Here is a 22,824-nt window from a genome sequence, read left to right as displayed (position 1 = left end):
AGGTCTGAGGACAGGGCCTACATCACACCAACTGCGAGCCTCGCACACAGTAGGTACTCCGTGACTGCTGGCACCCAGGCCCCGAAGGCATTGGATCAACTAACACCCTCGGTGTCCCACGCACTGTTCTGTCCCAGCCCATTTCCGTTCAAGCAGCATTTAGTCATCACCTACTGTGTACCATAGACCTACAGGCACCAGGCATGACAGAGCCACTGCTGTGCCCTGGAGGGCCTCTCTGGAGGCTGGTGCCCAGCAGATCTGACCCCAGAAAGGACACAGGGAGTTGCCTCACAGGCCCCACCCCAACACAGCGGAGGGAGGGCAGAGGTGGGGCAGGGGGCTGCAAGTACAAGGGGAGCCCCTCCACCCTCCAGCAAGGCTAGTTCCCAGCTCTTGTCGCTTCTCCTATCCAAGAATCCCAAGGCAGTAGTCCCCATCCAGGCCGCCTCTTCCCCAGGTGGGGACCTTCTCAGGGTCTCCCCAGCCTTATCCCATTCCCCGTGTCCCAGCAGCCCCGTGGCTTGGGTGGACTCAACGACATCATCCTCAACTCTACAGAAGGTCCCATGAGCCAAAACCAGGCGGCCTCACTCCATCTCCCCGGCATCAGCCACTGGTTCACAGGACCCCGGTCCTCTCCTGGCCTAATCAGAGCATCTGTGAGACCGTCAGAGAAAGGATAGCTCTCTCTGGCTCCCAGCTGCTATGGGAATTCAGGTTCAGTTTGTCAATGTTCTAACACACAGAGTTGAAAAAACTGCATAGAAATGAAGGGGTCAGGTGTGGTGGCTCACACCTGTAATCCTAGCACTTTGGGAGGCTGAGGCGGGTGCATCACCTGAGGTCAGGAGTTCAAGACCAGCCTGGCCAACACAGTGAAACCCTCTCTACTAAAAATACAAAAATGAGCCGGGCTTGGTGGTGGGCACCTGTAATCCCAGCTACTTGGGAGGCTGAGGCAAGAGAATTGCTTGAACCCAAGAGGCAGAGGCTGCAGTAAGTAGAGATCCTGATACTGCACTCCAACCTGGGTGACAGAGTGAAACTCAATCTCAAAAACAAATAAATGAAATGAAATGAAATGAAGTGAAGTGAAATGAAATGAAATGAAAACAAGACTTGAGTTGAAAGACTATTCCTGCCATCCACCCCCAACAGACGTTTCCAGCTACACCCATTCCTTTCCTGTTGAAGCCCATCTGAGTCCACGCTTCTTTCCCTGACAACTGGGAGAATAGTCGACCCTGATCTCCTCTGGGGAATGGGTGATGTCCACAGCCGCCCTAAACCACCACCACGTGCCTCTGGCACACCCAGCCTCCCTGCCGTGGGCTGAGATGCACAGCTTACAGTGAGAAGCAGGAATCAGCACCCTTTTCTGTTTGAATGAGGCCACTGGCCACAAACGCAGGCTCAGGGAAAGGGGGCTCAATGCTTGTCCACTGTCTCCCGTGCTGCCTGGCACACAGCCCACCCTGATCCTCCACCTCTCTCCAAAACCTCTCTTTCTGCCTGAAAAGCCCAGGACAGGTCCCATGACCAGGGTTTAGCAACTAATTTTCCAAGCCAACATTTTGCTTTCTTCCCTTCCAGGCTGGAAGAGGGGCCATAGGGCCTCCCACCCCCACCCACCCTGAGGCCTTCTGGAAGCAGCTATTGTCTTTCCTCCTTTCCTGGCCGGCCTTGGCTTTTCCTCCGCAGCCTGGACGCTCAGGGAGGAGACAGCTGTGGAACCGAGAGGGCCCCGCAGGTGCGGCCCCCTGTGCGCTCGATTCTCCCCGGATCTCAAGGAAACCTGATGGGGGCCACGGTGTGGACTTACCCATTGTTTCCGAGCGTGATTCCTCCTCTTGAAGTACAAGATTAGCTTCTTCCGCATCGCCTGGTTTCTGTGCAGGAGGGAAGCGGCAGACAGGTCAGCCTGGCCGGACTCAGGCGCTGCACCCCGCGCCATCCTGTTTGCTGAGAATAAGCCCTGAATTTGCCCCGTTACTGGTTCTCAGGGAGATAAGACCCCAGAGTACTGTGTCCCCAGAGAGACCTGTAAGCTGCCAATGTGCGTCCTCACTCCCCTGCACGCGAGGCAGCCCCCGCCAACATTTAGGTTGAGCCCGGTGTGCAGACAAGAGGGTTCCCAGAGCCGAGGGGCCTGTGGCTTCCCGCCCCTGCCCACATGCACCCCAGCAGCCACACCTGCCCATGGAAAGATGGCTACAGAGAAACAGCCACAGCCTCCAACTAGGAATACAGGCCACGGAGCCTGAGACCCCGAGACCTGCTGCCGCCTACAGGCTGGGTGTCAGGGTGTGGCCTGCCCGGCCCCAGGGTTGACTCCAACCAGGTGCAGTGCACAGCCCTCCAGCACACCCAGTCCTGCCGTGGTGGGAGGGACACAAGCAGGGTGGGGCAGCTGGTGGGGCCACCAGGCATGGACTTCAGGTTTCAAAACCCCCAGGGGGGTCTCAGACTTCAGGCCAGGGGCCATGGGGGCTCAACCAAGCAGGTTACACACCCCACTGCAGGTTCCAAGGGAAGCAGGCACGTCCTGGGAGACGGGAGGTTCAGAGAGAGAGAGAGACAGAGACCCAGAGACAGAGGGAGACAGAGACCCAGAGACAGAGGGAGACAGAGACCCAGAGACAGAGGGGGACAGAGACCCAGAGACAGAGGGAGACAGAGACCCAGAGAGAGAGGGAGACAGAGACCCAGAGAGAGGGAGACAGAGACCCAGAGACAGAGGGAGACAGAGACCCAGAGACAGAGGGAGACAGAGACCCAGAGAGAGGGAGACAGAGACCCAGAGACAGAGGGAGACAGAGACCCAGAGACAGAGGGAGACAGAGTCCCAGAGAGAGAGAGACAGAGACCCAGAGAGAGGGAGACAGAGACCCAGAGACAGAGGGAGACAGAGACCCAGAGAGAGAGGGAGACAGAGACCCAGAGACAGAGGGAGACAGAGACCCAGAGAGAGAGAGAGAGATGGAGACCCAGAGAGAGAGAGACAGAGACCCAGAGAGACAGAGACAGAGACCCAGAGAGAGAGACAGAGACCCAGAGAGAGAGAGACAGAGACCCAGAGAGAGACAGAGACCCAGAGAGAGAGAGACAGAGACCCAGAGAGAGGGAGACAGAGACCCAGAGACAGAAGGAGACAGAGACCCAGAGAGAGAGAGAGAGATGGAGACCCAGAGAGAGAGAGACAAGAGACCCAGAGAGAGAGAGACAGAGACCCGGAGAGAGGGAGACAGAGACCCAGAGAGAGAGAGAGAGACGGAGACCCAGAGAGAGAGAGACAGAGACCCAGAGAGAGAGAGACAGAGACCCAGAGAGAGAGACAGAGACCCAGAGAGAGAGACAGAGACAGAGACCCAGAGAGAGAGAGAGAGAGACAGAGACCCAGAGAGAGAGAGACAGAGACCCAGAGAGAGAGAGAGACGGAGACCCAGAGAGAGAGAGAGAGACAGAGACCCAGAAAGAGAGAGAGATGGAGACCCAGAGAGAGAGAGAGAGAGACGGAGACCCAGAGAGAGACAGACAGAGACCCAGAGAGAGGGAGATAGACAGGGAGACAGATGTGAGAAAGAGACAGAGATTGGGAGAAGGGGAGAAACAGAGGCAGAGAGAGACAGAGAGATGAGATCCAAGATAGGACAGAGACCTGGAGATGGACAGGAAATGAGACTGGAGTGAGAGAGATGAGACAGAGAGGATCAGAGAGAGAGAGAGAGGAGTCAGAGAGAGATAAGATCCAAAGGAAAGGGACAGAGACTCAGAGGAAGATGAAACTAGGAGAGGGAAAGAGAGAGAGAGAAGTGGGGAGAGGAAGAGAGACAAGACCCAAAGAAAGCGGACAGAGACCCCGAGACAGGCAAAGGGAGGGAGCCCTGGAGAGTAGAGGCCGGAGGTTCTGGAGCCCATGCCATGAGGGCTGGAAAGCACCCCCACCCGCCACTGCATCAAGACCTCAGTACCTTCCTCTTCTCTTCCCAGGCCCCTCCCCACAGTCTCTGACACACAAAGCAGGTGTTGCAGCCTCCCAGGGCCTGGGGCCACAGCCACCTCAGGAGCCTGCTGTACACCTTAACTTGCTGTCTGTCCCCAATCTGGGGCATGCAGTGGCACCCACTTTTCCGGGGAAGGGATCCCCAACTTCTTCATATTCTCAGCAGTGGCCAACCCCGCTCGAAAGCTCCAAAGCTGCTGACTGGGAGCCACGCTCTGCCCAGCCCCCAGGACCCTAGCTCCATTGGAAACCGGAAAAGGAGAGAACCCCAGGCTCTGATGGACGAGTGAAGCCTCATGGGGCTCAAGGGCCTGGAATCCACCTCAGTCCCTGGGTCATTCTGGTGGTGCCTTGGCCAGGGCCTCCCCACCTTCCATCAGCCTGGCCCCCACCCTGGTCAGGGTGGGCCCCAGGGGTCCTCAGTCCCACAGGCTAGGACCAGCACCCTTTATCTCATAACAGGGTGTCTCTGAGCACACCTCAGAAGCCCTCAGTTTCCTCATCTGAAATCTATGGCATCACAGCCTCGTTTTCTGTTATTCAACAAGTGCTTACTGAGCATCTACTATGTGCCAGGCACTGTTCCAGGTGCTGGGGACACACCAGGGAGCAAGACACAGCTGTGGGCTCTCACAGAGGTGACACGGACAATAAGCAAGATGACCAAGATAATCCTGGATTTGGGAACTTAAGTAGAGTGGTGGGCTAGTGAGTGCTTGCGGGGCAGGGTGTGAGGGGCTATTTTAGATTCCCTGGTGCAGAAAGGTCTCCCAGAGAGGATGGCCTTGAGCTGGGATCTACGTCATCAGAAGGACCCGGCTCTGGGAAGATCCAGAAGGAAGGGAACTCCGGCTGGAGGGCACCGCAGGAGACAGGAACAAACTCTGTGTAGTGGAAGCACAGACAGGAAGGTCCTGTGTCTAGACAGTGCTGGGGAGGGACAGAGAGGACGGAGGAGGGGCTGTGAGCAAGACTGGCAGGGCCGGTCCTGCAGGGTCCTGTGAGTTTCGACATGGCAAAGGGTTTGGTCTTTTATGCAAAAGACAGCTGTGAAGGAGTAGAAGCAGTGAGGGCCCAGGGCCACTGAGCACAGCAGCATCCAGATCTTGGCGAAGACCATCCTCCAATCCCAGAAACTGTGCTGCCCGGGACATGGCTGATTCCAGCGCTCGGCCAGGAAGTATGCAAGAAGAGCCCACAGTGACTTTAGTCAAGAATTGCCAAAAACAAAAGAAAACAAAAGTTAAAAGGACACAGAACCCAGCCTGAAGGTTTCCGGCTGCCAGAGCTGGAACAATGTGAGTGACAACAGAAATAGCCCTGGGACCAGATTAGCGTCCCAGGAATAAAACAAATCCCCACGAGTCTGTGTGATTATAAACAAATGACTCAATACATCAATGCATGGAGGAGAAGGGACAGATCTTTCTTCTAGAGTTCCAATGAATAAATGTCCAAGAAATGAGGGAAATAGAAAATCGTCATTAGAATGCAGTAATAACCCAACTGCCGCTGGCAAGATCCAGGGATGAATGCTAAATTGGTTAGCAAAATTTTAAGGAGCAACAAGAAATTTGCACAGTCTCAAAGAATCTCCCCTCAAGTATGAATGAATCATGGTGGTGGTTCCACAAATCTTTATATTCCCACCTCCAGGAGGCGGAGCTTAACTCCCCTCCCCTGGAAAGTGGGTGGGACTTGGTGACTCCCTAGCAAAGAACAGAGCAAAGAAGGGATAACTCTAAGGCGACAGGGGAGACCTAGGGCAGAGCCCCCATCACGTCGGCATCACGCAGCCCCTGACCTTTCCTGGTCTTCCCCAAACCCCCCATCCCAGTCTTAGCAGGAGGAAACACCTGCCAAAGAAAGCCCTGACCAGTGCTCTTCAAAAGTGTTGGGGTTGTGAAAAACAAGGCAAGGCTGAGAAGCTGTCACGGGCTGGAGACTAAGGAGACACGTGCACAAATGTCACGTGAGAACCTGAATCAGATCCTGGACCAGAAAACAGACGTTGGCGGGGAGACGGGTGGAAATGCAAAGACAGCTGGTAGTTTAGTGGAGGGTCATGTGCCGCTATTTCTTTCCTAGTATTTTGTTTCGTTTTATTTTGATTTTTGTTTTTAGACACAGGGTCTTGCTCTGTCTCCCAGGCGGGAGTGCAGTGGCTTGATCATGGCTTACTGCATCCTTGGACTCCTGGGCTCACGCAATCCTCCTGCCTCAGCCTCCTGAGTAGCTGGAACTATAGGTACATGCCACCATACTTGGCTAATTTATTTTTTGGTCGAGACGAGGTCTTGCTTTGTTGCCCAGCTGGTCTCCAACTCCTAGCCTCAAGTGATCCTTCCACCTTGGCCTCCCAAAGTGCTGGGATGACAGGCGTGGGCCACTATGGCGGGCCCCAGTTGTGGTGTTTCTCTGCTGTTCTATAAGCTGTCCACCTGAGGGGTGCCAGGTGAAGCGTGCGTGGGAACTCTCGAGAGTGTATTTGCAACTCTTCTGTTGTACAACGTACAATCTAGTTACTTTAAAACAAATAGTCCCGCCTTCCCACAAAAGAAGAGAGACAGAATCCACTTTGAAACACCGTGGTGAAGACCATACAATATTGACTTTGGGGTTTGCAGGCGGTACACTGCCTAGTACAGGTGAGAATGTCACCCCCAACCACTCCCCCAAAAAACCCTGATATGTGTAAGTCCTAAGCCCCAGCACCTCAAAACATTACCTCATTTGGAAACAGGGTCTTTAGAGCGAGAAGCAGGTTAGAATGAGGTCACTGGGGTGGGCCCTAATCCAATGACTTATGAAAAGGGGAAATTTGGACACAGAGACAGACACGCACGGAGGGGAGATGACGCGAACAGACACGGGAAGAACGCCACGCGAATATAAAAGACGGGAGTGACGCATCTCCTAGCCAAGGAACGTCAAGGAGGCCAGCGGCAGCCAGGAGCTGGAACCGGCAAGGAAGGAGCCTCCCCTGGAGCCTTCCAGAGAGCGTGGCCCTGTAGCACCTTGATTTCCAAGTGCTGGCCTCCAGTACCGTGACAGAAAAGTTCCTGCCATTTTCAGCAGCCTCGTTCATGGCCAAGTATTAAGGCAGCGCTGAGAAGCCAGTCTGGCATGTGATTGTCCACAAACCGTGGGGCCGTCACTGCAGCTGGAAAATGACTCGGTGAGCATGAGGCCTCGGAGTGGCGGTGATGTGCACGCAGCTGTCTGTTCACCACCGATGGGCAGCAACTGAGGGTGTGAATCCTCCCTGGTTACGGACACTGCCTGCCACCCACAGACATCCACGTACCACACAAGAGGACACATGTCAAGTCCGCAAACACATGTCAAGTCTGCAGGTCACAAATCGCACAGTGCACAGGCCAGAGACAGCCTCCGAGGGTGTCGTGTTGGGCCGTGGTGCTTTATTTTTATTTTTATATTTTTTATTTTTTTGAGATGGAGTCTCTCACTCTGTCACCTAGGCTGGAGTGCAGTGGCACAATCTCGGCTCACTGCAACCTCCGCCTCCCTGGTTCAAGTGATTCTCCTGCCTCAGCCTCCCAAGTAGCTGGGACTATAGGCACGTGCCACCACGCCAGACTAATTTTTGCATTTTTAGTAGAGACGGGGTTTCACTATGTTGGCCAGGCTGGTCTCGAACTCCTGACCTCGTGATCTGCCTGCCTCAGCCTCCCAAAGGGCTGGGATTACAGGCATGAGCCACCGCGCCTGGCCGGTGCTTTCTAAAATCCTAAATTCATTGCCAGCACTGAAACCAGAGGCTGTTACACAAAAAGCCAAACCTAAAGCTTCTCTTGAAAACATCAGGCCATCGGGCCACACCCCTTCATGGCCACAGGCTGGGAAACTGAGGCTTGGCTGCCCTTTTCAAAGGTCACCAAGCTCCCCGTTCCTCAGCCTTACCACTCCCTATTGCCTCACACCAGCCCTCCTCACTCAGATGTTCCTTCCCGCTCCTGGAGGCAGCCACCCGGGTTTGCAGTCCCCTAGAATCCCGGTGTATGATGCCCACGTGTTCAACACTCCTCTGGCAAACTTTTTTTAAGTGTTTATTTTGTTCCAAGCAGTGTTTAGGCAATGAAGATGCAAATACTGTACTGCAGACAAATCTTTTCTGCTGAGCTTCTGTCCGGCAAACGTAAAGACCACAGTCTCTAGGAGGGCTCTGGAGGCACGGGCCAAGCAGCATGTGATGAGTTTGCTGGTACAGGCATTCATGGGGTGCAAAGAAGTCAGGGTTTAAAAACACACACCCTATAAGGAAACCTAGTCCTGTCATCTGCCAGGGCACTGGGAAGGAGAAGCAGGACGTAGGAGGGTGGGATAAGGAGGCAGGAATTATGAGAGTGTTCCACGGCAGTCCGGTCGGACCCTGGCTGGGACTGGTCCTGGGGCTTATGGGGTACTGGAAAAGGAAAGCTTGGGGCAATCAGGGGAGGCTTCCTGGAGGAAGGGAGGTTTGAGCTGAGGCCTGGAAGAAGCAGAGGAATGGTGTGGGAAGAAGAAAATGAGCAGAGCCCTGGGTTCTAGGGAGGGAGGCAGCGATAGTGAATCTGGAGGGGGCAGAAGGGGTGCTCAGGGAGAGCCTGACCCCAGCTGCAGAGGAGAGGAAGAGGGAGAAGAAGAGGGAGAGGAAGAGGGAGGCAGCCGTGCAGGGCCCGGATACCTTGGGAAGAGACTGTGGGTTGGGGTGATGGTCTGGACCTCCTGATCACTGAGTGCCAACCAAAAGCTGTGACAGTGCCAAGCAATGTGACGTGACTTGCCTAAGGTCACCCAGCTAGGGAGGGGCAGGGTCTGGAGTAGAGACCCAGGAGAGGAAGCTGGAAGGATGTGCAGTTAGGACTGGTCTAGGAATTTGTCTGTGTGACCCTGGGGGAGTCATCTGATGTCTCTGAGCGAGACCACAGAGACCTGCTAAGAGTCACCTGGGTCCTGACTGGTCCCCCTTTCCGCCTGCACAGCCCCAGGTCTGACAGTTCCCATCAGCCGACCCCCAAATGAGGCAGCAGGAGGGAAGAAATCAGCCTGCGAGAAAAGAAAAACGAGCGACGGAAGAAAGCAGCAGGCTTCCAGGCCTGAGGGGACCGGCGAACCAGGGCAACCCCCGGGCAAGCAGAGGCAGAGCGCGCCTGGGCGCTGGCTGCCGCCCACCCCCGGGCCCCACGCCCTTTCACCACATCCCACGAGGGCTCCACGGATGCCTGGGAATTCCTGCAGGGTCCTGCCCAGGGTGGGGCCCATCCCTCAGTGGAGACCCCATCTCTTGCTCCTCTGGGGCTGCCCCGGCCCCGTGCCGGTGGTCTGAGCTCTCCCTCCTGCAGCAGGGGACACCAACAGCGCCCGAAGCAGGTGGCGGTGGGAGGGCAGCAGAGGCGGCTACGGGTGACTCCAACGCGTCCGAAATCGTCTGTGCAGCAGGAAGTCAAGCGTGAAATTAACTTTCACTCTGCGGCCCCAGCATGCAGACACAGAGAAATTAAAGTGACGGGGCAAGGTCTCAGGGGAGGGAACGACCTCCCACCTTGAAGCAATGACAGCAGCAGCGGCGAGGAGGCCGTGAGCGTGGGGGAGGCTGCTCTGGGGGAAGCTGGGCACCCCACCTGACCCCGGCTGGATCATCTCATTGTCCCATGGCGGCAGTCACTTATCACAGTGTATTTATTCTTAACAGCCTCCCCTACTAGAATGTCAGGCCTCATTCACTGCTGTGTCCTGGAGGCCCAGAACAGTGCCTGGCGTGTAGCAGATGCTCAGTAAATATTGGTTGAATGAATGAATGAATGAATGAATGAATGAATGAATGAATGAGTCTGGGTCTCTGTAGATAAAAGAAAGAAGAACCAAAAACCCAGTATGTGCTCTACACGCTGAGCACTGACCTCAGTGAGCACGTATGAAACCGAGCCCTAGGGCAAGTGACTTCCCACAGGGACACACAGCGAGTCAGCCAGCCAGGACGCGCTGCGGTCCCGCTTGGGGCCCCTGTGTTCAGCCACGTGGTGAGACGGGGCCTGCACAGGGCCTCCCTTCCCATGTCCGCACTGGACACGAGACAGTTTCTGCAGTCTAGCAGGAGCAGAGTCACAAAACATCAGAGCCTGCAAGGAGTGCAGGGTGCAGAGGCTGCTGAGGGCAGCTTCCTGGGCACTGCAGATTTCCTGAACATTATGCTCTCTCAGCTGGCATACCTCTCAGTGACAGGGTGCTCACTACCCACCTCAGCAGCTCCTGCAGGGGCCTTCCCATGGTACTCTCACCCCTACCCCCAGGTCCTTTCTCCCTGTGGCCACCAAAGCCAATTTTTAAAACAAAAATCTGATCACATTGCTTCCTGGGATAAACTTCATCACTGAATTCCCTTCCAACAGATAATAAAGCCGGAACTCCTTACCAGCCCTCCGTGACCTGGCCTGTGCCCTCCTCTCCCTCGCCTACCTCCTCGGGCCATGCCAGCCTTCTCTGTGACCCCTGCCAGCTCAAGGAGGCCTTTGCACTTCCTATTCTACCCATCTGGGACACTCCCCGGAGGTCCACACAGCCGGCTGCTGCTCAGCCTCCAAGGGTCCCCTCAACTGTCACTGCCTGCTCTGACCTCCCTGGCTAATATCACCCCCTCATTTTCTCTCCCATCACCCCACTTACCAGAGTAATAGAATTTTTAAAAAATGAATGGACCGCACAATGAAAGTTAATCATAACCGCATTGAAATCTAAAATATAGAAGGGATGATAATTTTAGTAGAAAATATCCAAGAAATTAAAATTCTAAAGACAAATCAGTTCCAATAATTTACACACAAAGGTTGTTCTAACAGAACTCGACTACTTACAGTGTAGGAAATCTTAATTATTCATCTATTTGTTTTATATTATATTATATATATATTTTTTTGAGACAGAGTCTTGTTCTGTTGCCCAGGCTAGAATGCAGAGGCATGATCTTGGCTCACTGCAACCTCCATCTTCCAGGTTCAAGCAATTCTCCTGCCTCAGCCTCCCAAGTAGCTGGGACTACAGGCACACGCCACCACAGCTGGCTAATTTTTGTATTTTTGGTAGAGATGGGGTTTCACCATGTTAGCCAGGGTGGTCTCGAACTCCTGACCTCAAGTTATCTGCCCGCCTCGGCCTTCCAAAGTGCGGGGATTACAGGCATGAGCCACCGCACCCAGCACATCTATTTGTTTTAATTATAAACATGTTTGTTTGTGATTTAGATTTGCAACAAATTCAGTGAGGTGGCTACCTATTTAGTCAAAATGTACTTTAATAGACCACAGCCATTCTCTGACAAAGATTATGGGATGTCAAATACAGCACTGGCTTTAATATGCTTACAGTTTATTCTACTTAGACAAAGATGAAGCAATATCTATTTGCTGGTGTTATCTATATGAGTATCTTGCTTCTCTTCTGTTTAGATTCTACAGCTGTCTTTATTACCTGAAATCATCCATATTATTCAGCTTAAAATATCGCTCACTTTAAGTGAAAAAACCTATGTAAAATTGTCAGTATAATAATATGGCTATCAAAAAATATTATGTTAAGAAGAAAAAATCATAACTCGGTATATGAAGGCATAAAGAGCTTAAGATAGTTATGTGAGCATAGTACAGTTATGTGAGCATAGTACTTTAGATTGGCTGGTATTTTCTTTGTCTTTTCTTTTTTTTTTTTTTAAGAAACAGGGTTTTGCTCTGTTGCCCAGGCTGGAGTACAGTGGTACAATCACGGCTCACTGCAGCCTTGAACTCCTGGGCTCAGGCAATCCTCCCACCTCAGCCTCCTGAGTATCTGGGACCACAGGCACGTGCCACCACACCCAGCTAATTTCTTTTCAATTTTGCTATATTTGGCCAGGCTGGTCTCGGACTCCTGGCCCCAGGCAATCCTCCCACCTCAGCCTCCCAAAGCGCTGGGATTATAGGCATGAGCCACTGCACCCAGCTGGATTAGCTGACATTCTCTTGTTTTGTTTACTTAACTCATTCTGGTTCTGTCTCCACTGCCAGACAAATCTTGATGAGGGGTGAGGCCTTTGTTTTATCCAAGGCTGAGTGGCCAAGGCCTAGAACAGGACCTGACACACAGCAGGCTCTCAGTAAGATGGGATGAATGAATGAGGGAATGCCCCAAACAGCCCGGACTCAGTTGAGAACACCCCACCCTCATCCCCTAACCCACCTGTGATGAGGTCCCAAGAACATCCCCCTTGCTTTCAGCACCCCTCCATCTGTGGCTTCCCACCCCAGACAGGGGCCCCAGAACAAGGGAAGTCCCAGGAAGCTGCAGAAGGGACAGGCATAGCCCGGGCAATGAATGAGCCCGCCAGGCCGATGAGGAGCCCAGGCTGCATCTGACATGGGCATTCCATACCAGCCCAGGACCCCTGGCGCAGGACACACGCCCCTTCCTGACACTCTGCAGCCCTTGTTGGCCACTAGCTGAGGATGACCCCCCACCAGCCACGCTGGTGAAGTATCTTTGTCAGGTGCTCCTGAATCCCAGAAGGCCAAGGGCCTCAACTAGCAAGGAGAGATTTTCTAGGCTGCTGCAACAATGATGCTGCAAGAGGGTGGCCAAGTTGATCACCTGAGGTTGGACCAGTCCTGCAACTCTGGAAACTACAACAGCAACGATCTCCCTGTCAACTAGTCCAGCACCAGCAGATGCGTGAAAACACTAGGAGGTTTGCATGCTTTCAGGAACGAGGAGCTCACCACCGCATATACACTCTGTAGTTCCATCCCAGAACGCTTGAACAATCGGACCAGGCTGAACTACCCATTGAATCAGCTAAATGCCTCCCTTTGCAGCCACACTCAAATGCATGTACCCTCTAACCATGACAAACCTCGAACATTCAACAGCTATGATCCTGAAGAGTCTCGCCTCCAACCTGCCAGCACATGTTCCTCAAGGGGCAAGATCTGCAGCCCCTTTTACCTTTTGGGTTCCTGGGCACGAACATGAGATAACATGCCCTCCTCAGCCCAGCAATCTATGCTCCTGTTAATGCATCCCAAGAAAAACCCAGCCTCCTTCCAGCTGCCACACCTTCAACGCCTTGTACCTCGCTTGAAGATACAATGCTACCAGCCTCCAGCACTGCCCCACCCAGCGGCATGTGGCACTTAATTGACATTTTCTTCTCTCCCAGCCTCAGTCTGGGAAAAGGCCCCCATCATTAGAATACATCACATTGGCCACCTCCAAAGCCTCGGGGCCTGGATGAGTGCTCTGATCTGCCCCATAGTGGGCTGTGCCAGAGGGGCCTCGCTGTGCAGATGCCAGGTGACTCCCAAACATGCTTATGCCAGAGCCCAAAACACCAGGCCCCGCCTGCACTGAGGCCACTCCCCATCTCCCTGAGCCGGCTGCCCTCTGCCCGCAACAGCTCCCTCCTGCTCGAACAGGATGCACATGTACACAGACTGGGACCTCTGACCTCCGTCTCTCCAGACCCACCTGTACACCAGCAGCTCCCTCGCCCACCCTCCCAAATCCAGGCCTGTCTCCCGAAACCTCAGGGGGACACTCTCTCTGCTCCCCGTCCCCACCCCAGGTGCCACCTAGGACTGTCTCCTGTCCCCTCCAGGAGCACCTGGCCCTGGCCGGGAGCCCCTGATGGGAACAGAGAGCCCACGTCCCACATCCCATGCAGGCCGCTCAGAGCCTGTTTGCCCACCCCGCCCCCGTGGTCTGCACGGCTACCCACAAGCACTCACATTTTGATGTTCTCATGATACTGCCGGGTGTCGGAGGGCTGGTTGTACAATGGCTGCAAAGGGAGAGAGAGAAGCGCGTCAGAGCCCGGCTGGCCACTGGCCACTGCAGAGCCCACCGGCAGGAGCCCCAGGCCTGGCACAGAGAAGCTGTCCTCTGGGTGAGGGCTCAGCCATGGGCAGGCATGAAACGGAACACAGGGACCCAGCACGCAGCCCCAGCCAGGAACAGGCTGAAACTGGTTCCTCCAGGACAGCTGTGGGTACGGTGACCGCCCCCACCAAGGTCGTCATAGCTGCTCTGCGGGGCATTCAGCAGTGCTGGCCTGAAAGGGGCCACAGCCCAGAGCACACCAGGACAAACCCACACACACCCCAGAGGTTGGCCCTGGCCACCGAACATGGAAAGCCGCTTGGTTTCCCAGCTCACCATGGAAATGTGCGTCCCAACGCTGCAAGATACCACTCCACCCCCACTGACGAGCAAAGACAAAAACGTTGAATAATGCCAAGTGTTGGTGAGGTCTGTGGTGACAGGAAGCCTGGCACATAGCTGGTGGGAGCATGGTGTATGGGCACACGTCCCCCAGAGAGAGAGACAGTAGCCACTGCCTGGTGACGAACACTGACGCCCCCGCCTCCGACCCCCGTGCTCCTGCAGATGCCTACTGTGCTCTGCCAGGAGACGGGCGCTAGGACGTTGCTACAGCGCTGCTCACAGCAGCCCACGAGAAGCAAGCTAGCCGTCCGCCACCAGAAGAGCAGCTAAGGAGATCAGGGATCAGCTACACCACAAATCCCACACAGCAGTGAGAAAGGGACACAGGGCCCACAGGTAGCAAGCACAGAGCTTCAAAGAGCGCACGAGGAGACGCAGAAAGCACTGCAGCGTCTGTGATGGGGGCAGGGACCCAGACAGCTGCCACATGTCCCCTCCCAAATGGAAGAACCTTGCTTAGCAACCAAGGGCACAGCCTGGGTTCAAGTCCAGGTTCTGATGCTTTCTAGCTGGGTCTCCATCTGTGCCTCCGTTTCTCCTCATCTATAAAATGGGGTTAAACTCATAGGGTTTTGCGAAGATCAAACGAGACAGTGCATGCTAAGCTCTGAGGCTGGCACCTGCAGGCTGAAGTGCCCAGAGGTGCCAGTCGCATTGTCGCCATCAGGGAGCAGTGACTGTGTTAATGGCACCCACCTTTCACGCCTCCCTGTAACCACCCATGACCTTGCTGTGGCCAGTGGAACCAGTGCACCCTCAGCAAAAGCAGAGGCTTGACGATGAGAGTTCACATTTCTGCTGTTTCTGTCAAGAGAACGAGCCTAGCCTGGCCTGCAGGAAGCGGGCAGAGAGGCAAAGAGCAGAGTGGTGCCACCCAGCCTGGGCTGAGCTACAGCACTGGCCCACCGACTCCCTTGCTGGCCACGGAGGTACAAGAGCTGAGTCTGCACCAGCAGAAATGCTCAGCTGCCTTCCAGACTGGTAAGAAACAGTAAACAGTTGCTGCTTCAAGCCTCTAAATGTGGGCTGCTTTGTTCCCCAGCAGAAGCCATGTAACCGCACTGCATAACCGATACACTCACCCCCACTGTACAGACAGGAAAACTGAGTCCTTAAGAGCTTACAACATTTGCCCACAGCTGGTAAGAGATGAGCCTGAATGACAGCCCATCTCTCAGCTCCAGCACTGGAGGAAGGAGTATGCTCTCCTCTCTGCCTGAGCCTCTGTGTGTGTGTGTGTGTGTCTTTCTGTCTGTCTCCCTCTCTTCCTATCCCTCTCCCTCACCTACACACACAGCAGGAGCCTCCCAGGGTGGCCATGGGTGACTATGGTGGGAAGATCAGGTACAGAGTATGAGTGATCAGGTGGAACGGGGTAAGGATGGAGACGTGGAGTCCTGCAGCCTCGGGGCAGGGCTGCAGCAACAGAAGGGACACACAAGTCTCTTCCCTGGGGATAGAGCTGAACACACCTCCTGATGACGCCAGCACAGGGGGCCACCCAGATCCCCGCCCACCCATCCCCAGAGAAGGGCCTCTGCAGCTCTGCAGAGCCTCACAGACGGTCTTGGCTGGTGACAATGTCGCCTTTCTCCCTGTAGCCCCAGATCCCCTGCTAGGGAATTCACCACTGGACTCGGGCAATTCCAGGGTCCTGCTCAGCTACTCTCCTGGGGACAGAGATGTCATCCTGCAGCTGACATGAGCCATTTCTCCCCATGCCAGGTCAGGCTCCCCTCCCAAGGTTCTCAGCCCTGAACAGAGGGCAGTTTCCCCACCCCGACCCTGGAGGTTTGAACAAGACGAAGAAGTGAGCAGAGGAACAAGAGAGTCCATGGTCAGACTCACTGCAGAACTTTCCAGTGGAAAGAAGGGGTACGGTGCAGCATCCCTGCAGAGGGTGCGAGTCCTTGTCTCAGGAATGGCAAGGGGCCCTATCAAGATGCCCACGCTGTAACCCAGGGCAACACGTTGGCTCCTTTATGTTCCCCACATGCCAATCAAATGCAGGCCAGGTGCAAGGCGACATCACTTAAAGGTTCGGGTTTTGGAAACAGGCCCCAATTTAAATGGTGGCTCCTCCCTCACTAGCTGTGAGCTTGGACAAGTGCCCTCAACACTCCAGCCTCAGTTTCCTCATCTGGAACATGAGTGTAGAACAAAGAGGACCTACTTCACGGAAATTTTGGATAGCCCAGAAAATTTCAGACTTGGTGAAATTTAGTGTTTGTCTTGTTTTGGTTTTAAAGATAGCAAACAGCCGAAGGGGGCCAGAAGGGGACTGGAAGCCCCACCGCACACGACCCTGGGAGGGAGTGGTGGGCAGAGGGGACAGTGCTTCTGCGGCACAGGGCGGGAGCAGAAACACAGGACAGGCTCCCGGGGGCAGCAGGAGCCCGGTCAGCCTCCAACCCACCGAAGCCACAGGGGAGGGAGGCCACTTCCACTTGGTGGCCGCCTCCTCTGCCCTGTAGACAGGGACACAGCCCCTGCTTCTCAAGGCGGCCATCGGTGAGCAGCCCGCAAGGCGAAGGCCCCGAAGGACTGAGGATACTGCGTGCTGCCGCCTCTAAACAGGGGCTGCCCCCTGGGAGGCACTCACCAGTCACTCCCCGAGGCCACTGAACCCCAGGAGCCCAGGGGAGGCTCTGGGCCCAGAGCTGCTCGAATGCTGTGTGTCGCCATGGCAACAGGCTGAGGACAGCCATCTTGGAAAGCCCAGAAGGGGGTTGGGGGAGGGAGGGACAGTGACATGTCCTGGCAGATGCATTGCTGAGGGGACACAGGGCCCGAGGGGACTCCCCAGCACCCCCCTCACCCTCTGCAGAGGGGGCTGCACAAAGGCCTGGCGGCTCCCCAGCCCAGGCTAGGCGGGGTCCCCACATGGGGCCATGAGACACCTCCACAGCCACAGGCTGGGGGCATGGCTGGCCCCTGTCCCTCACCCCCAGGCCTTATCCTCCCGGGAGAAATGACCCCTGGGGGGACACATGCCAGTGAGGACATCAAGGCCCAGATGAGTGTGGAGCCTGGGGTGGCACCCAGAAGGCCCCAGGGTCTAGCTCTCTCTTGCTCAGCCTCCGTCTCCTCTAAAATGAGAGGCGCAGCCACTCAGAGGGCAGAAAGAGGGCAAAGGGGAGCAGGTGCCAGACGCAGGGCTTAGGCAAAGATGAGGCACAGTGGTGACTAAGAAAGCCAGCAGGGGCCAGGGAGGAGGCGGCCCCCCTCGGGCTTTGAGCCAAGCAGCAGGGCCACCAGGAAGAGCCACAGTCCCAGGCGGCCTGAGCTGGCAATAAATGAAGCGTCAGCCCCAGCCCTCAACCCGCTGGTGACACCAGCTTCTTAAAATAACGCCTTGGAACAGGAAGGAAGCAATGACTCAAAGCGGCAGAGAGGTCGGGGCTGCCAGGCGCGCCCTCCACCACCGAGCCTGCTCCCAGCCTGGCCCGGGCCCCACAGCTGGGCGGGAGGGGCCATGCCCCACCATCTCAGAGCCCTAGACCCCTGGCTAGCACCTCTGCTGCTATTTTCATCCTTTCCAATGCAAATTCCTCCAGGGGGGCCACAGGGATCCATCCCTGCCTAGGGGAGGGGCGTTGGAACTGCAGCTTCTGATGGAAGACACCCTGGGAACTAGACTCTGTGACCACAGCCCCTGGGTCCTCAGGCCGTCCCTGGTCCGGGCTTCTGACACCTAGGTGGTAGACAGGCCCCTGCAGAGGGTGTATCACGGAGCTGCCTCTGCTTGGAGGATGCCTGTGGCCACTCAGGCCTGGCAGATCTGTGCAGAACTGGCCAGCCGCTCCCCCCGGGGCTCAGCACACCTCCCCACCTCATCTCTTGCTGTGTGGCCCGGCGCAAGGCACTCCCCTCGCTGAGCCTCATCCAGAAAATGGGATGGCAACAGCTCTGCGAGGCACCCTCCCTTTCCCCACTGACTGGCACCAAGCCAGGGGCCTTCAAGAGTCCAGACACTAGACCTTGGCCTCCTGTGCCATCAGCCCTTTGGAAGCCTCTGCTCTGAGATCCCCAAGCGGGAGACAACCCCATCCCCTTGTCTCCAAAGAACCAGAGAAGACTCACTGTGGGGCCCCTGGTTCCAAAGCTTCTGACACCAGCAGCTGCCCACCCCCATCCGCCCACAGACTCCCACGGACAGGGGCTTCCTCGCCTGTGTTCCTCAGGCCCTAAGACATGGGGGCCTCCAGGCCCTTTCCCCTAGGAAGCCCCCAGGGACCAATCAGGAAAGGGGAGCGGGAGGACCTGGAAGTCTGGAAATGGTTGGGAACTTCATCCAACCCTGCCATCCCCATTTGGCAAAAAAGGAGAAACCGAGGCAAGAGGCAGCTTACTGGTGGGGATGTAAAATGGTGCGGCCACTTTGGAAAACAGTTGGACAGTTCCTCAAGGGGCTAAACATAGGGTTAACAGAGGATCTAGCAATTCCACGCCTAGGTACACACCCAGGAGAAATGAAGACGTACGTTCACATGGAAACGGCACACTAATGTTCACAGCAACTTTATTCACAATACCCCAAATATGCAAACAATCTCATGTCCACCAACTGATGAGTGGGTAAACAACACGTGACCTGCCCCTACAGTGAAAACATGATTCAGCCACAAAAAGGAATGAAGGACCAACCCACACTCAACACAGATGAACCTCGAAAACATGATGCTGAGGGAGAGAAACCAGACACAAAGGACCACATATTGCAAGATTCCATTTATAGGAAATGTCCAGAATAGGCAAATCCATAGAGACAGAAGGGTTTCTTTTTGAGATGATGGAATGTTCTAAAATTGACCGTGGTGACAGTTGCACACATCTGTGAATACACTAAAACCCACTGAATTGTATGCTTTAAATGGGTGAATGGCATGCGTGTGAACTGTACTTCAATAAAGCTGTTTACAAAACAGAAAAACAAGCAAGCAGCAGCTGCTGGAAACTTCCCCAGAAATCACTTCCACGGTGAGAAGCACGACCCCAGGCCAGAGCTCGTCACCAGGTCGCCCAGGCCCAAGGATGTACCTGGAGGGGGCAGAGCCCTGAGGGGATGGGGGAGCCCGGCGAGGTGTCTGAGTCCAGCCAGGTGGGTGGCTGGGCCCTGCTTCTGAGCTGGAGGAGCCCTTGCCATCTCCTCCCTGCTTCTGCCTTCTGAGCGGGCCTGGGAGCCTGGGGCTTGCAGTTCCTGAGTGGCCTCAACAGACAGACCCCAGGCTTCGGGGAGCTCTCACTGTGCAAAACTGAGCGGCCTGCAGAAACTTCACGCGGAGTAGCTCATCACCAAATTGTTCACAACTACTGAGCGCTTCGTAGGGGCCAGGAGCTGCACTAGGTGAGCCTTTAACGGGCATCACTGCCTTTAACCCTGGGAAGACCCTGGAAGGAGGCCCCAGAGTGTCTGCCTGTCCGAGATGAGAGAGCACTGTGGTACTGGGAGGTCAGCCCCTTTCCTAAGGCCACTTGGCAAACACGCAGTGGAGTTGAGTTTAGATGGAAGCTCTGAAGGTGTCAGACTCGTTTCGTTTATGAGGCAGGGTCTCACTCTACTGCCCAGGCTAGAGTGCAGTGGTACGATCATAGCTCACTGTAGCCTTGAACTCCTGGGCTCAAGCCATCCTCCTGCCTCAGCCTCCCAAGTAGCTGGGACGACAGGCGTGCATCACCACACCTGGTGAATTTTTTAATTTTTTGCAGAGACAAGATCTTGCTATTTTGCCCAGGGTGATCTCAAATTCCTGGCTTCATGCAGTCCTCCTGCCTTGGCCTCCCATAGTGCTGGGATTACAGGTGTGAGCCACTACACATGGCCGAAAGCGTAAGACTTTACCTGCACCCTGGGCGCACTCACACGCACACCCTAGCCCACCATGCACACAGACTCTCCCTCATCTGGCACACATGTGGGTAGCAGTGTGCCTTCAGTGCCCACCACGGCCATCCATGCTGACCAGCTCAGTGCGCACATACGGCTGTGGGGCAGGCAGGGGCTGTGGCCCGTTCTCTGGGAGCTAGGGCTTCTGCATCCACCCATCCTCAGCCCAGGGACTCCAGGAGGCTTGGGGCTTGCTTTCCAGCTCTGCTGCTGACATGGCGTCTTTCCACAGCAAAAGGACACTAGTGACAGCCATCATCACCATCATCATCATCATCATAGCTAACGCCGAACACTTACTGTCTGCAAGGCAGGCGCCACACCTGATGTTGGACAAACATTAACACAGCTCCTCCTCACTGCAACCCAGTGGAATAGGTGCTGTTAGGATTCCCATTTTACAGATGAGGAAGCTGAAGCACGGAGAGTGTAACAAACCCGCTCAAGGTCACACCACCATGAAGCAGCGCACCTGGGAGTGGACCGAGATCGCGTGACCCAGAGAACCGGCTCTCCGCGCTCAGCTGGAGCAAACGTGCTGGTCTACAGGTGTGTGACTCTCCTCACAGCCCGAGTGGCCGGGCTTCACGGTGTGCACAGGAGTGCGCAGGTGGCCCCACAGGCACTTGCTGCCAAGACTCCCCACCCCCACTCAGCCCAGCCAGGCCCGCCCACCCGCTATCTGCCATCCTCTCATCAGGAAGGTGGGTTTCCTGCCTCCTCCGCGGATGCCGCCTGGGCAGCGCTTGGCAATAGATGACTTCCTCCTCCACCGCACCCTCCCGCCTCCCTGCCCACCTCTCCAGCCACCCCCGCCCTCCCCGGAGCCCCCGACCCTGTACCCCAGCTCACCAGCTCCACCTGGGGCCCCAGGCCTTCCAGAATCCGATGTGCAGCTTCGGCCTTCTTCTGCAGGGTGATGGCGAAGAGGAGGAATTTTTTAAAAAAACAAAAAAACACAGATTATAAATAGAGGCTTCCCGGAGCAGCGGGCACCTGCCCAGCCCAGTCCAGCATGCTGATCCTCAGTACGGGGGAGGGAGGCCTGGGGCCCTCTCCAGGCCCTCCCCTGGCTGGAAAAAAACACAGAGGGGCCTCAATACCCCCACAGCGGCCCCAGCAAGCCCGCCAAGTTTCGATTTTAGCAAATGCGCCAGGTCCACCGAAGCCTGCTCCCCGGCAGGCGCGCAGGCCTCGCTCCCCCAGGGCCCGGCGATGTGGGCACCGCTCCCCGCCAGCCCAGCCGACACTGCCAGCCCTGAGATGCCTTCCCTCGCCCTGGAAGCTGGTTGGGTTGTCTACAATTACCTCAGAGCTAGTGCAGCCAGCGAGGGAAGGAGGAGGAGGAGGAGGAGGAGGAGGGAGGGTGAGATAGAGGCGCTCAGAGATACCCTTTCTAGGATTCTTGTGTTTCACAATCATGTGATTATTTCTGGGCTGCCCTGGGGCCTCCCCGCCTCCTCCCCACTCACAAGTGGGGACTTATTAGGAAAACAGGAACATGTGGTGCAGGGCTCGGTGGCCGCTCCGTCAATAGGCTGGACCTCTGGGCCCCCACCCCGGCCCTCGGCGTGAAGGCAGACGTTGTGCCTCGGCCAGGCCCGCCAGCCCCTAGCCTGGGACCACCAGGGTCCGCTCAGAGGAGGCCTGGAGGATGGCCCAGGCCAGCCAGGTACAGGGAGGTGGGGGGTGGAGGGGCTCCTGAAGGTGGCTTCCTGGGGCTTGTGACGGAGGGCAGGGGCAGAATTTGGGTGGGTTTGGGCGCCCCCTGCACAAGGCTAAACTGCGTGTGTGCTGGCAAATGGGTGTTCACGGGCTGGCATGTGGGCGAGCCCCTGCTGTGACTCAGCTGCACTGGGGCAGCCACCCAGTATTTGGCAATGACTAGGCAGACAGGCCCCAGAAGTCACCATCACCATACTGAAACTGTCCCCAGTGACCCCAAACCCAGATTGGCCAAAAGTAGGTGACCCCGAGTCCTGGGAAACGTGGCTGCCAACAAAAACTTGACGCAGCCTTTGCCAAGATCTCCTCGAAGGGCGGAGGGGCCCAGGCTCCCCAGCTGCAGCAAAGCGGGGAGGGCATGGCGGGTCAGCATCACTCCCACTCCCCAGCCCTCGGAGAAAGACCTATGTAGGTGGGCTCAAGCCGGAACCTAGAGCTGCCTCTGCCTAGAGCCCAGGGCCTGGACCACCAAGAGCAGAGCTATGCTCTCGGCCACCTTCACGCTGAGCCGAAACCCCGAGACCTGCAGCCTCAAGGTGCGGCTGGGGGCTGGAACAGCAGGGGAGAACTATTACAGCAGTGATCAGTTCCCCAAGCACCTGCCACGAGCCGACCGTCAGGCACACGCTGTGTTCTTAACATTTCAATCACGCATAAGCACCACGGGAGGCACACGCAGGAGTAGCCCCATTTCACAGATGGTGAAACTGAGGCACAGAAACAAAACACAGGGAAGAAGCCCTTCTTACGACCTCCGGGATCCACGGACAGAGGAAGCCAAGGGCCAGGTCCCACGCAGGGCCACCCCTCGGCTTGGGACTAGTATTTCCGGTGGATGGGGGGAGACATCACCCTGAGAGTCACTGTCCCAGCCACACCCTCGAAGCAGGAAAGAGTCTGCCCTGGGGTACTGAGGATGGGAGAACCCCTGAGCCAGGCCCAGGGAAGGACTGGG

At 55.9% G+C, this 22,824-nt stretch overlaps 1 protein-coding gene across 39 annotated transcripts in view; it reads right to left on the bottom strand.

The window, feature by feature from the left end:
• Window positions 1–22,824, bottom strand: part of LOC105493668 (nuclear receptor corepressor 2) — a 240,074-nt gene that overhangs the window by 109,437 nt on the left and 107,813 nt on the right. For all 39 annotated transcript variants that reach the window (XM_011761567.3, XM_071070825.1, XM_011761578.3 and 36 more), the window contains 3 exons: window positions 20,997–21,053; window positions 13,762–13,814; window positions 1,826–1,892 (listed from right to left, as the gene is read on the bottom strand). In XM_011761567.3, the coding sequence (XP_011759869.2) occupies window positions 1,826–1,892; window positions 13,762–13,814; window positions 20,997–21,053 (177 nt within the window). The remainder of the gene's footprint in view (window positions 1–1,825; window positions 1,893–13,761; window positions 13,815–20,996; window positions 21,054–22,824) is intronic.

This window comes from Macaca nemestrina, chromosome 10, assembly GCF_043159975.1.
Source record: "Macaca nemestrina isolate mMacNem1 chromosome 10, mMacNem.hap1, whole genome shotgun sequence".
Classification (NCBI taxonomy): domain Eukaryota; kingdom Metazoa; phylum Chordata; class Mammalia; order Primates; family Cercopithecidae; genus Macaca; species Macaca nemestrina.
This window is presented reverse-complemented; position numbering and strand designations above follow the sequence as displayed.